Here is a 13,978-nt window from a genome sequence, read left to right on the forward strand (position 1 = left end):
AGCCAGTATTAAACCCTCTGTTTCTTTCTTCAAGTTGCCATTCTTAAGCCATTGCCAGGTCTTGGTGATGTCTGATTTTCCACTTATATTGTGCAAATATTGACCATGCAGGGGCTTATTTCTCCATTTTTCTGCTCGGTTCTTGACTTGTTCTTTCTTGTAGGCCTGCTTTGTTTCACTGGTGTTGAATAGTTTCACATTATTGACCATTTGATGTCCATCTTCTTCACTGTCCTTGATATATTCTTCAAGGCCTCTTTTCTCCTCCTCTACTGTTTGATGGACTTGCAGCATTCCTCTTCCACCTGAGCTGCGAGGGAGGTAGAGCCTATCGACATCACTGTGGGGGTGCAGAGCGTGATTGATGGTCATTATTTTCCTGGTCTTACGATCTAGTGTCTCTAGCTCTGCCTGGGTCCAGTCTATTATTCCTGCAGTGTATCTGATAACAGGTATAGCCCAGGTGTTTATGGCTTGTATGGTGTTCCCGCCATTGAGTTTGGACTTGAGGATTTTTCTAACTCTCTTGATGTATTCACTTCCAATTTTTCTTTTAACTTCAGTGTGTGCGATGTTATCAGCCTGGAGAATGCCCAAGTATTTGTAAGGTTCTTTCTCTTCCAGGTTCTTGATGTTGCTTCCATTTGGCAGTTCTATTCCTTCTGTTTTTCTTATTTTTCCTCTGTTCATTATTAATGCAGCACACTTGTCTAGTCCAAACTCCATTGCTATATCGCTACTAAATATACGGACAGTGTTTAGCAGTGATTCGATTTCTGACTGGGACTTTCCATACAACTTCAGATCGTCCATGTACAGCAGATGGTTGATTTTACTGGATGTTTTAGATGTTTGGTATCCCAGGCCTGTTTTGTTTAGTATTTGTGAAAGTGGGGTCATGGCGATTACAAACAACAGAGGGGATAGTGAGTCCCCTTGGAAAATGCCTCTTCTAATGCTAACCTGTCCAAGTGTCTCGCCATTGATTGTTAACTGTGTACTCCACATGCTCATTGCTTTTTAAATAAATATCTGAATGTTTTTGCTGACACCAGTTGTTTCTAAACATTTTAGTATCCATGTGTGAGGCAATGAATCAAAGGCTTTCTTGTAGTCAGTCCATGCAACACTTAGATTGGTTTTTCTTCTCTTGCAATTTTCTAAAATCGTTTTGTCAATCAGCAGCTGGTCTTTTGTGCCTCTGGTGTTTGGGCAATTTCCTTTCTGTTCAACTGGAAGCTGTTTGTTAGTTAATAAGTGTTGCATCACTTCATCTGCTATGATTCCAGTTAATAATTTGAACATGGTTGGCAGACAGGTTATCGGACTATAATTACTTGGAACTGCACCTTTTGCTGGGTCTTTCATGATGAGATGAGTTTTCCCAGTTGTTGGCCATTGTTCAATATCACCTCCTTGCAAAATGTGATTGAACTGTTTTGATAGTTGTTTATGAAGGCTTGTTAGGTGTTTAAGCCAAAAGCCATGCAGTTCATCGTCACCTGCAATTTTCTTTGCTCTTTCACTTATTAATTCTGATGTTATTAGATCTTGCATTTGTTGGTTACATTTTTTGACCTCTTTCACCCAGCCTGCTTTTTTATTATAGTCTATTGGATTGTCCCACAATTTCCCCCAGAATTGCACTGTTTCTTCTTTATTTGGTGTTTCTATGTTTCTTGCAGTTTCTCCTTCTATGCTTTGGTAGAAACGTCTCTGATTCGACTGGAATTGGAGATTCTGCCTGTGTTGTGTAGTTCTGGCTTCATATCTGCTAATCTTCTTTGACACTGCTGTTATTTGCTGCTTTATTATTTCCAGGACCTCTCTAATTTTCCTTGATTCTAGGTGGTATTTTTGGATCAGATACTGTTTGGTGTTTTCGTTCTTCAGCTTCTTGTCTTTCATATCTTTCAATTTACTAGCATCTGATCTAAGCCTGGAGATTTTATTTTCTAATCTAATCTTCCATTTAGGTGATATACTACTTTCTTTTTTGACAGGTCCATTGATCTTATATCCGAGCTCTTGTGTTGTTATTGTTGCTGCACTGTACATTAGTTGGTTTGTTTCTTGCAAATTATTGGTTGTTATTTCTGCAAGTGCAGCATTGACATCTTTTAATACCTGAGCAAGTTGTTTTTTGGCAACTGTTTTTAGAGCTGGAAGTCGAACCCTGGTGGTTGTTTGGTTCATGTGTTCAGTTATTTTTTGCTTTAGTTCTTGTTGCTTTACTGTTAAACGGCATTCGGGTTTTTGAGGTGAAGGCAAAGGGCAGGTTGCCTGGTTTTGATTTTGAAACAGTTCAGCAACAGTGGCATCCTCGATTTCCAACACCTCCTCCACCTGCGCCTGAGCAACTGCTTCAGTTGGTGGTAATTCTTCTTCCATATCTTGAGCCTGTGTTGCTCTTTGCAGTTCTTCCAGCTCAACTCCTGTGAATACTTTATTTCTTATTATGAATCTTCTCTGGTCTGCTAGCCTTTGTTCTGTTATTTCTGTATCTGGATGCTTCTCTTTCCAAATTTGGTACATTCTTTTTAAATAACCTCTTCTAGTTGGACTAGACTTGTAATAGCAGATCATTATTTCCTTGTTGGCATTTTTTGTATATTTTTTTCGGTTAAGCGACATTTCTTCCAGTAACTTTGCTGTCTCCAGCCCTGGTTGCTCAACTGAAGATCCTGAGTCCTGTTGCCCACTTGCCACCAGATGTCCAGGGACTATAGCACCTGGCGCGGTCCTTGTTGACCCGGGCGACGACCAATCCGGTATAGATTTATTAAAGTTAAATCTCACCATATTGTTGATGGGAGAGGCACTCTTCATCTGGCTCCTCTGGTGAGACCTTTCCAGTATGGTTGGACATCTGACATAGCTCTCACCTTCCTCAGAGCACGCAAGCCCCACAACCACGCCAAGGTAGTGCCTCACTTGGGGGCCAAGGTAGTGCCTCACTAGGCATAATTATTTATTATTATTATTATTATTATTATTATTATTATTATTATTATTATTTCAATTTCTATACCGCCCTTCCAAAAATGGCTCAGGGCGGTTTACACAGAGAAATAATCAACAAATAAGATGGCTCCCTGTCCCCAAAGGGCTCACAATCTAAAAAGAAACACAAGATAGACACCAGCAGTAGTCACTAGAAGTACTGTGCTGGGGGTGAATAGGGCCAGTTACTCTCCCCCTGCTAAATAAAGAGAATCACCATGTTAAAAGGTGCCTCTTTGCCAAGTTAGCAGGGGTAATGACAACAGAAGCCATTTTTAGCCACCATTTTGGATATCGGAGCCATTTTGTGGCTTGTTTTGTTTTTTACAAGTCTGAAAATTGTGGTTTTTTGTTTTTTTTTAGGGGGGAAACCAGGTTTTGGTGCTTGAGGGGGGGCTTTGCTGCAGTGCTGGACGCTTGTGGACCACAGTAGGGCACTCTATTTTGCATCTCACCCACCCCATTTTGGCCTGTTTTTACCACCTTTTCCCAGCCTCCAGGAACCTAACCCCCACGCTTGCACTGACAGCAATTACATGTATTTGCGGTTTCTTTATCCATGCCAATGTCAGGGAATAAAACCCCCCGGATACTGAGGTTTTCCTGTACAGTTGAATGATTCCAAAACATTTCTTTCTACATAGCTAAACAACATAATCACTGCAAGAGTCACACTAGACAACTGTTCTGTTTAAATAATCAGTTCTTCTTTTTTTAAAAAATTGTTTAAACAAACACAACCACTGCTAGCTTTTGTTTGTATCTAGGAAACATCTATGCTGGAAAGTGAACTTCTAAATATTCAGTCTCAACATGCAATGCTGAATGAAGGAGTTTTACAAAGAGCAGAAAAAATGGACGCGCTCCAAAAGAAAATAAATGAGGTAGAATGTTTCAGTCATCAGGGCAGCATCTAGAATAATGGTTGGTTCATGTCACTTGATGGTGCAGTGGGGAAATGACTTGATTAGCAAGCCAGAGGTTGCCGGTTCAAATCCCCATTGGTATGTCTCCCATCAAAACCTATATCGGGCGGCAGCAATATAGGAAGATGCTGAAAGGCATCATCTCATACTGCGTGGGAGGAGGCAATGGTAAACCCCTCCTGTTTTCTACCAAAGACAGCCACAGGGCTCTGTGGTCACCAGGAGTCGACACTCACTCAACGGCACACTGTACTTTACTTTACATGTCAGTTCTCTTTAGGTTTGGGCAGTGTCTTTCAAGCCTTCTGCCTTCAAGGAACCTGTTTCATATGGTTTATTGAGGAAAAGCCCCCCTGTACTTTGCAGATAATTTTGTGGCATATTCTAGGGTGCAAAGGCAGTTCACAAGATGCACAGCCCAGATCTCTTAGCCTTACTTATTATTAATATTATTGTTACTGCTACTCGTATTTATCCTGCCCTTCCTCCAACGAGCTCAGGGAGCAATAAATGAGATACCCTGTTTTGTCCTACCAGAGTTTTGTGAGGTAGATTTGGCTGAGGCCTATCTCTCATTTAAATGTAAGCTGATGGTGAAATTGTTCTGGTCCTAACATCTTCCAGGAGAAGGAATGTTCTTGCAGACTAGCTATCAGGCTTCTCAGTGTGCCTGCGCTCTGGTTAAGATGATCCCTTACAGTAAAGGATATTCCTAAAAAGTGAAATATGTAGAAGAAGATTTCTTCCTTTCCAACTGTTCTGTGGAGGATTCATCAAGAAAGTGCCTAGGTGGACAGCTTTCCTTAACAAAAGAGTCATTTCATTGGGAAAACATTTATATATATATATATATATATTTTTTAAAAAATTACATCTATCACACATTATATGATGTGAAATAACATCCTTGTAAATTTTGTATTTAATTGCCTTTTTGGGGGCGGGTGGGGTTGAGATAGGTGGAAGACAATGTTTTCCGTCAATTCTGTGAAGAGATTGGTGTAGAAAATATCCGCATGTATGAAAAAGAACATGTGGAGCAGCAGGAAGAAATTGACAAGAAGCGGTAACTATTATATTGTTCAGCTATTGACTATATGATTATTGTCCGTCTGACAGAGCTATTCATTTACACAGAAATGCTTTCACAAATGCAGAGATAGAATCCCTGTAGGAAGGAAAGCAACTGGAGGGGAGGGTTGCATGGGAAGAGTTAAGCATCCCCTCCGCACCACCACCTCTTTGCTCCGCACCGCCACTTCTCTCCCAATATTCTTTTCCCTTTAAAAGTGGCCATCATAGTTTTCTTACACACATAAGAACTGCATGTAACACACAGTGTCCACCCTGAAGTGCGTGTATGCTTAGATTGTAAGATTATAAACAGCAGTTCACAAGTCTGTCCAGTTGTTAGGCAAGTCGACGGTTCTTCGTGAAAGCCTCCTAAAATGATGACAAATAGAGTTACCTTCTCATCATAGCAATTATTTTCTAGTAAATAATTTAGTGTTCTTTAGTGTTCTTCTTTAGTGTTCTTCTGCCTTCATGGTTATTTGCATTAGGCCAAGATTTTAAGAACTAGATACTGGGTATGTAAGCCAAAGGGCTCAATACTGTCTCTCAAACAGTGCAGGAGGGCATCCTCACAATGGGCTGTGCAACCAACTTGTTCCACAAATAGGGTTTATGTAGATTAATTGATCAGGCTTTTCCCCAGCAGGCTGCGAGAGCAGGACCCTCCCAATTCCAGTCCTTCCTTGGTTCCAGCAACAGGGTTGTGAAAGAACTCCTGGTAATTCTCCCAGCTGTCACCTCTTCTAGTGTGTTTTTCTCTTTCTTCTTTTTCTTTCCCCCTCCCCTTAGACTTAGTCAGGGTGGGAAAGGATTCAATCCTTTTACTTCCTAAAAATCTCAAAAACCATTCTTGCTTTTCCTCTGCTTCTGTTAGAGCATTGCCACATCCAAGATTTATTACTCAAAGCAAAATTACCCTCTCTCGTGTCATGTCACATTTGGGGCCCCCAGTCCTCCCTTGCCCCAGCATATCATCATTTGCCTCTAATTCTGTTCTGAACTAGGTATTTTTCAGGATAACATTTCTGAAAAAGAAGAGGGTAAACTTGCTCCAAACACCACAAAAGAGAACTCCACCAAACCTAATGTTCTGTCCACCAGGCTATTCCTTCATGAGGACTGTGATATCCTCCTTTCTAAAGCAAAGAGCGTTCTCCTCTCCAATTCAGTATCTCAGGAGGCAGCCCCTCTCTCTTCTTCCCAAAGCACCTTGGACACCTTGTTTTTTCTACTTCTGTACAACCAGCAACTACTGTTCCAGCCCAACACCCAACCTTTCAAGAGGTTTTGCAGGTGAAATGGAATCAGGGTGAGCACTTCAGGTCTCCTTAGGAGAGACAGAATGATGTGTTACTCCATAAGAACCAGCTACTACTTCTATCTCCATTTTTTGCTAGAGCTTCCAAAGAGGTTAAATTACAAGGCATTAACAAAGTAGCCAAGGCAACAACCTTTATGACTGATTGCCTTCATTTTGCTGCCAGGACCATGCATCAGACATAGCAGTCAGACACTTTCTGTGGCTTAAAAATTGGATTGTTGATTCTAAATTTCAGGTCGGTTTAGGCTCCTCTCCACTTAAGAGGGCTAAGCTATTATTTTGCCCTCCTTTTGCCCATCTCCTCCTCATCCCAGGGAGAAAATGTGGCATACCCTAGATCTTCTTAGGGCCCTTTAAATTTAAATTCAAAGAACAATGGAATTAAGACAGTCAGACTCTTTTCATTTCTTTCCATCCTGCTTCTCAGGACCACAAGGTTTCTAAGGCTAAACTCCTGTGATGGATCAGAGTGTGTTTTATCCTGGCCTATGAATCCCTGTCTCTCAGAGCTACTCTCTCCATCACTGCCCACTCCATTCGAACCACTGCTACCTCCACAGCCTTTTCGGCCCATGCCCCTGTGTCAAATTTGCAGGGCTTTCCCTTGGACCTCCATTTTTCCTTTCATCAGATATAAGTTGGACAGTTTCCAACCAGTCCAGGTTACCTTTGGCCATACTCTTATGCAGCAAATAGTGCACACATAAATCATTACTACCCTTCTGGACACCACTCTGATATGTCCCATTGTTAGGATGCTCTCCTGTGCGGTGTGAGAAGGAAACAGACTTACCATGAATGTTTCTTTCTACACAGTGTATAGAGAGCATCCGACCCATCTGTGGTTTTCAGCAGTCTTTCCTTATAATTATTGGGTGGGCTATACTGTGAGAGGCAGTGACTCCCAAAATTGTTTGAAATTTATGGTGTATTCGTTTCCTGTACAATCCTGTTTGTCTCTCCTTTTTCACTGAGCTTTCTCTAAGCTGATCATGGAAACTTCAGGAGTCCTGGAACTTAGAGGGTCCTGCTCCTGCAGCCTGCTGGGTAGAAGCCTGATCAACTAATCTACATGAGCCATGTCTATTGGAAAAGCAAGTTGGATGCACAACCCATTGTGAGGATGTTCTCCATTCACTATGTAGAAACATGGTAAGTCCAATGTTTCTTTTTCTTGAGCAGCAGTGCCCCCTTTTACCCTATCTCAAACAGGGAACTGCGTTTGAAACAAAGGCAAGTTCAACAGCATTCTGTGATCTCATGTTCATCTCTTCAATGAAACAAAATTCTTAAATTCCCCTAGGCTAGTTCATAAACTTTACAATGAGCCTAAGTAATTCTTAAGATGATTCTAAACTCCTACTAGAGAGCTCAGGAAGACATCCAGCATGTCTCCTTCATTTCTTTTTGGAAGAGTAGCTCCCCTGTGTCATTTCCTAAATCCATCAATTTGTAAAACAGCTTCTGGTAAGTGTGCAGGAGTTGTTGGGTGTTTTAATTTGCTTCACTGACCAGGAAATTAGCTGTTTTCCAGACATCAGTCTGTTCTCTCCTTTCAGGGATTCAAACCCAGGTAAAAGAGGACTCTTCCTTTTAAAAAAAAAATGCATGCCAAGAAATAAGGAGAGAGTGTACACAAACATTTGGACAATTCATCAGTAGCTTTTATAACTTTGTATTGTGATTGATTAGGTTTGAATTTGAAAATCAGAAGACACGATTGAATGGTCAGCTTGAGTATATTTGCAGCCATCTAGAAAAGGAGATAAACAAGAACAACATGCTGAAGGAGGCTATTCGCAAAGATGAAGCTGAGATCATTCACCTAAAAAAGGTAATGAGTGGTTTTGCAATGTCCCAAAACACACAAAGCTCATATCTGAATGAAACTACCAGAAGGTATAGGGTTGTGTGAATTTCACTGAAGCTTGAACCATATGATCAGACAGCAAGTGCTTACTCTTAGGGGCATAACAGTTTACTCTAGTAAGATTATTTGGCTGTGTCAGTTAAATGATTTAGCTATGGGGAGGAGGAGAGGAACGGTGGTGGACAAGCATGCGGCAGAAAATGGTGGGAGGGGGGAGAAAATGGCAGAGGCGTGGGAGAAGAAAACAGCGGCAGGGGAGAAAACAGCCATGGTAGGAGAGAAAGCAGCAGCTGTGGGGCTGAGAATGGGGGTAGAGCCAAGGGAGGGGGGAGAACTAATTTTTTTATTATTTATTTATTTATACGTTTTATATCCCGCTCTTCCTCCAAGGAGCCCAGAGCAGTGTACTACATACTTGAATTTCTCCTCACAACAACCCTGTGAAGTAGGTTAGGCTGAAAGAGAAGTGACTGGCCCAGAGTCACCCAGCAAGTATCATGGCTGAATGGGAATTTGAACTCGGGTCTCCCCGGTCCTCGTCCAGCACTCTAACCACTACACCACGCTGCTCTGTGCCTGGGCCGGCTAGTATTAATTATTTCTTCAAGGAGAAGTAACCTATCCTTTATTACTTATCCTTTGATATCAGTAGTCCAGAGATGTTTCTGTGAAGCAGCATTGAGAAAAGAGAAAAATAGAGAGAAATTTAGGAATGAGTAATCAGAAATAGCTGTAGTTGAGTGCAAGCAGAAAAGGTCAGGATTCTCCAGGATGCCTAAGCAATTAAATTGGCAGAGATAAAAACTATGCTTGTTGGAAATCACTAAAATTCAAAATGCAGTGATTTCTACAATGCAATGCTACACACACACACACACACACACACTCTCTTTGTATAAAGTAAATATGGAAATAGAACACTAGGCTTGGTAGATTATGCACAAATTATGTACATGTAGCTATTACGAGAGCCATTCATTCCCCAAGTAAAGGACTGCCTTCTCTACCAGAAAATGTTGTAACGTGTTTTTTAAACATTATCAGATAAGCATTCTCTAATTAAGGAATATTTAGATGAATGAAGGCTTCCTACGCTATCCTCACAACACACACATTTATTAGATGGGCCAATTTCTATGGAGGAAATTGAAGAGATGACTAAAAGTTAAAAACCAGATTCACATAGATTGTATTACCTGTGCTGGTCAACGACCGTAATAAAGTTTATTATTATTATTATCACCTCCAGTCCAGATGTAACAACCAAACAGCATTACAAATAAGTAGAATCTGGATCCCAGAAACACTAAACCATAATGTAAAACAGAGGTTGTTCTAAAACTTTTTAAGTTAGTCATTTCAGTTTTTGCCATCTTCAGTAACACAATGGTGATTAAAATGAACACTGGGAGCCGAAGTGACAGTCTTAAGAATGCTGGAGATAGAATTCTCAAGAGAGTGCTGTATGCAAGAGATTTTTAATCTTCCCAATTGAGGCAATGGGGTATTAAATCTAGAAGTTTTCTATTTCTAATATTCTCCTTGGATCGGATGGTTCCCCTTTAGGCAATATTTCCAAATTTTAAAAGTTGTTAAAATACTTTGCAGCTGGTTATTCAAGCTTCTTTGTCATTATTAGTGTTATGCAGGTTCTTACATAGTAGAGAAGGGTATCCTTTCTATGGGTTGTACCTCCCATTTGCTTCTTGGAGGCAGGGTTATGCAAATTAGCAACTTTCTCAGAATGCCATAGGAGGTAAGCCACTCTCCCATTCTTATTCTGTCTTGGCTGCAAATAGATCCTGCTTTTACAGAAAATTCTTGATATTTGCCTTCCTTGCTCTCCTTTTTAAAAAACAACAACAACACATTTTTTTCTATCCTGCTCTTCCTCCAAGGAGCCCAGAGAGGTGTACTACATACTTAGGTTTCTCCTCACAACCCTGTGAAGTAGGTTAGGCTGAGAGAGAAGTGACTGGCCCAGAGTCACCCAGCTAGTATCATGGCTGAACGGGGACTTGGAACTCGGGTCTCCCCAGTCCTAGTCCAGCACTCTAACCACTATACCACGCTGGCTCTTTTCTCCCCCCCTTCCCCCCTCCTTCCTTCATCAAAAAAAGAGAGCAAGAATAAGTTTCTATAGTGGACTCTCATGGGGGAGACATAGATGAGGTGCTTTTGGCTCAAAGCCCTCAGGGTCCTTCAACTTATTAATGGACCAGAGGCTTCCTCTCCAATTGCCGCTGCAGCTACTGTCTCTGGAGCACAAGAAGCGTCTCCTACTTTCTTACAACCCGAGTCTGCTATCCCTTTTCCAAATTATTTCAGAACATTGTGACTACAGAATGGAACTCCTTCCTATCCACCAGAGCCTCCTGGGGTGGGACAAGAAATTTTTACATTCTCCCTAAAGAGATTATGGTGAATCTCATTGTGCTACTTGTGGACACTACTGTAGCTGCCCTAGTGTTTGGATACATGGATACAAGCATCTCAAGCTTCCCAAGGAAAAGAAGAGTGCACTTCACTTGCATAAATCCCATGATGTCTTTGTTATGGCTATTCAGGCATCAGCATCCACATTCATTTTTTGCTAAGGCTCCTGTGGGCTTAAGATCTCTTACAAGATCTGCCAAAGGACCAAACTCACCTCCACCAAGACCACAGCTTTCATGGTAGATGCCACTCTAGATGCCATGCAATTTTCAGCTAGAGCTATAGCAACAGAAGTAGTGATTGAGGGGGCCTTTGGTTTAAGAACTACAATTTTGACGCTAAGGTCAAGTTAACTTCTACTTCTTTCAAGGGAAAAGTGTTATTTGGCAATTCTTTTGATGTTGTCATAGTCAAAACACACAAGAGAAGACCTCATCCTCAGTCTGCAAAGAGGGTGAGAAAGACCCTGTAGTAGTAGTAGTAGTAGTAGTAGTAAAATTCAATTTCTATACTGCCCTTCCAGAAATGGCTCAGAGTGGTTTACACAGAGAAATAATGAATAAATAAGATGCATCCCTGTCCCCAAAGGGCTCACAAGCTAAAAAGAAATAGAAGATAGACACCAGCAACAGTCACTAGAGGTACTCTGCTGGGGGTGGATAGGGTCAACTATTCCTTTTGTCCTTCCAGGAAATTTTCCTGGAATTATGCCTACTTATTTATTCAACAGAATTTTGGCTTCTGGAGCTGCCACTGATGTAAGATTCTGGTTAGTTAGATAACTGAAAAGAAGTAAAGTAGGCAGGCATATTTTAGAATACCTGACAGATGTTGACAGATATAAATTATCTTCATTCCATAGTGGTTATCAGTAATGGGTATTTGACTTCCTTGGATAATATTGTCACCTGAGGCTGGTTTTTTAATGGCAAATTTTTCTTATATAGGATGAGGAGAATTTTTTACAAATGGTAGATGAAATTATGGCAGAACTGCAGCAGCTTAGGGAAAAGCAGAATGCTAATAAGACCAGTGTTGCTGAAGCACAGAATCAAGTTGAGGAATCAAGGAAGACATTGCTAGCTCTAAATAGGTAATTGATGCTATGCATAGAGTCTTTAATGAAGTAAGTTGAAGGAAGAATTCCAGATATGGGAAACCCCACATGTAATTTTGAGGGAAATTACTTGATACTTGTTAATCATGTTGTACATGAGAAGTTAAAACCAAGATCTAGAAGGTTCCCTGGAGAGTTCCTGCATGCACAGCGGCGGGGCTTCTTAGGGAACTCCACTAGATTCCAAATTAATGGACCATCTCGGGAGCACGTTGAGGGTCTGTGGATTAAGACAGACAGAAACCACTTACTGTGTGTTTGTGGAATTGCTCCTGCGTACCTATTACCTAGTGCTCACTGGATTGAGTCTCTTGGCCACAGAATGGCTTACATTGCCACAAAAAAGTGGCAAGAACAGATGTATGTGAGACTCTCATACAACTCTGTTGTGACTTTTGAAGAGGGAACTTAAAATTTCCCCTCAGTTTTGTCTGCATTTGATCTGCTCTTACTGTGGGGAGATTTGCAAATTCTTTCCACTGTGACACCCAAAGAGAGGAAAGCAGATTCACATTTGACATAGCTATCGTTTCCTCATTGTGTCCAAAGCCATTTTCAGGCACCACTTGTGCTAGGAAAGAGAGAAAGGATACCTGTACAAATGAAAAGTAACAGATTGACTCCAGAGCTGCTTTCTCTTGGCTTTGATTTAACTCAGTTTCATCTTTGAACTAATTTGGCCTTTGTTGGCTAGATACAATTTGTAACAGATAAACAGAGGTGGAAAGCCACGTGTTTCTCTCTGTTTTTTTAATGAAAAGTATTGCATTGGTGTAGAATACACAATGGCTAAATAGAAAGAGATATTAGGGATTCGGTGCTGCAGGGAGGGGAGCAGCAAGTAGGATCGTTAAATAAGAGGAGATCAGATTCTTACCTGCTCTCCACTGCCACATGCAGCTTCTTTCTGTGTCAGTGCTCATGCCAAGTACCTGCATGCAGCGCTGGCACACATGGATTCGCCATGTGCATGTCGGCAGTGGCATGGGACAAATACCATCACAGCAGGAAGCTGCATGCAGCAGTGGAGGGCAGGTAAGGACTGCTCTCCTCTTATTTAAAGATCCCACTCACTGCTCCCCTCCCTGTGGTGCCAAACCACTTCGGCATCAAACCAGGACACATCCCTAAGAGCCGTCATACCACACCCAGGTAATATACTGTTGCATCATATAGTAAAGGTAAAGTGTGCTGTCAAGTCAGTTTCAACTCCTAGCACCCACAAAGCCCTGTGGTTTTCTTTGGTAGAACACAGGAGGGGTTTACCATTGCCTCCTTCCACGCAGTATGAGGTGATGCCTTTCAGCATCTTCCTATATCGCTGCTGTCTGATATAGTACCAGCGGGAATTCAAACCGGCAACCTTCTGCTTGTTAGTCAAGCATTTCCCCACTGCGCCACTTAAGGTGGGCTTTTGTTGCATCATATAGAATGCCTTTATCCACTCCTACTCTCCCAATCGCTCACAGAATATAGTATGACTAGCCTATCTTTAGGGTGTGATAAACAATAAACTGCTGAATTTCAAGGAAAGTGCAGAAAAGAATTACTTGGGAGAGGTCCTGTATTAAAGTTGATTATAAATAGCATATTTAAAGTACAGTTCAAAATTATTTTGAGAATAACATTTCCACTAATCTTTGACAACTCAGGAGCTCAACTTCAATAATATACTAAAACATTTCTCCCGTATTATGTCTCAAACTCGATAGCTGAAATATCTGTGTGATGTTTTGTATATTCTTGCTTTTTGCTGGCAGAGAGGTGGGAACGTTACAAAAAGAAGCTGTAGCAATTGAGACTTTGCTGGAACAAAACAGATTAGAAAGGCATAATAGGCTTCTTGATTGCAAGCTCCAGGACTTAAAGATAAACCTTCTGTTGGGATCTTTGGATGACATTAGTGAAATAGAGGTACACTGACAATTTTTTGTTACATAGTTTTAATTTAAAGCAGCTTTAGATACTGAGTTTGTACATACATTTGTGTGCCCTACAAAAGCTTGATCAAACTAGAATATTCTCCCATTACATGAACCAGATTTATTGAGACCTAGTACTTAACAGTTACTCATTGAGAGCAAACACAAACAAAATCAGTATTTCAAGCATGTGACAAAAGGGACTCCCTTTGCAGCTCATGTTTTTCTATTAAAATACAAGGCAGAGTTCTTCAGTCCTGTTATCATGGCAGTTGAGTCTTCTGTACTTTATAAAGCGAGAAGATTCTC

General features: G+C 41.1%; 1 protein-coding gene across 9 annotated transcripts in view; it reads left to right on the forward strand.

Moving 5' to 3' along the window:
* Positions 1 to 13,978, forward strand: part of SMC1B (structural maintenance of chromosomes 1B) — a 73,030-nt gene that overhangs the window by 46,893 nt on the left and 12,159 nt on the right. For all 9 annotated transcript variants that reach the window (XM_053254867.1, XM_053254865.1, XM_053254864.1 and 6 more), the window contains 5 exons: positions 3,771 to 3,887; positions 4,889 to 4,995; positions 8,017 to 8,158; positions 11,578 to 11,723; positions 13,508 to 13,661. In XM_053254867.1, coding sequence (XP_053110842.1) covers positions 3,771 to 3,887; positions 4,889 to 4,995; positions 8,017 to 8,158; positions 11,578 to 11,723; positions 13,508 to 13,661 — 666 coding nt within the window. The remainder of the gene's footprint in view (positions 1 to 3,770; positions 3,888 to 4,888; positions 4,996 to 8,016; positions 8,159 to 11,577; positions 11,724 to 13,507; positions 13,662 to 13,978) is intronic.

Source organism: Hemicordylus capensis, chromosome 5 (genome assembly GCF_027244095.1).
Source record: "Hemicordylus capensis ecotype Gifberg chromosome 5, rHemCap1.1.pri, whole genome shotgun sequence".
In the NCBI taxonomy this organism is placed as follows: domain Eukaryota; kingdom Metazoa; phylum Chordata; class Lepidosauria; order Squamata; family Cordylidae; genus Hemicordylus; species Hemicordylus capensis.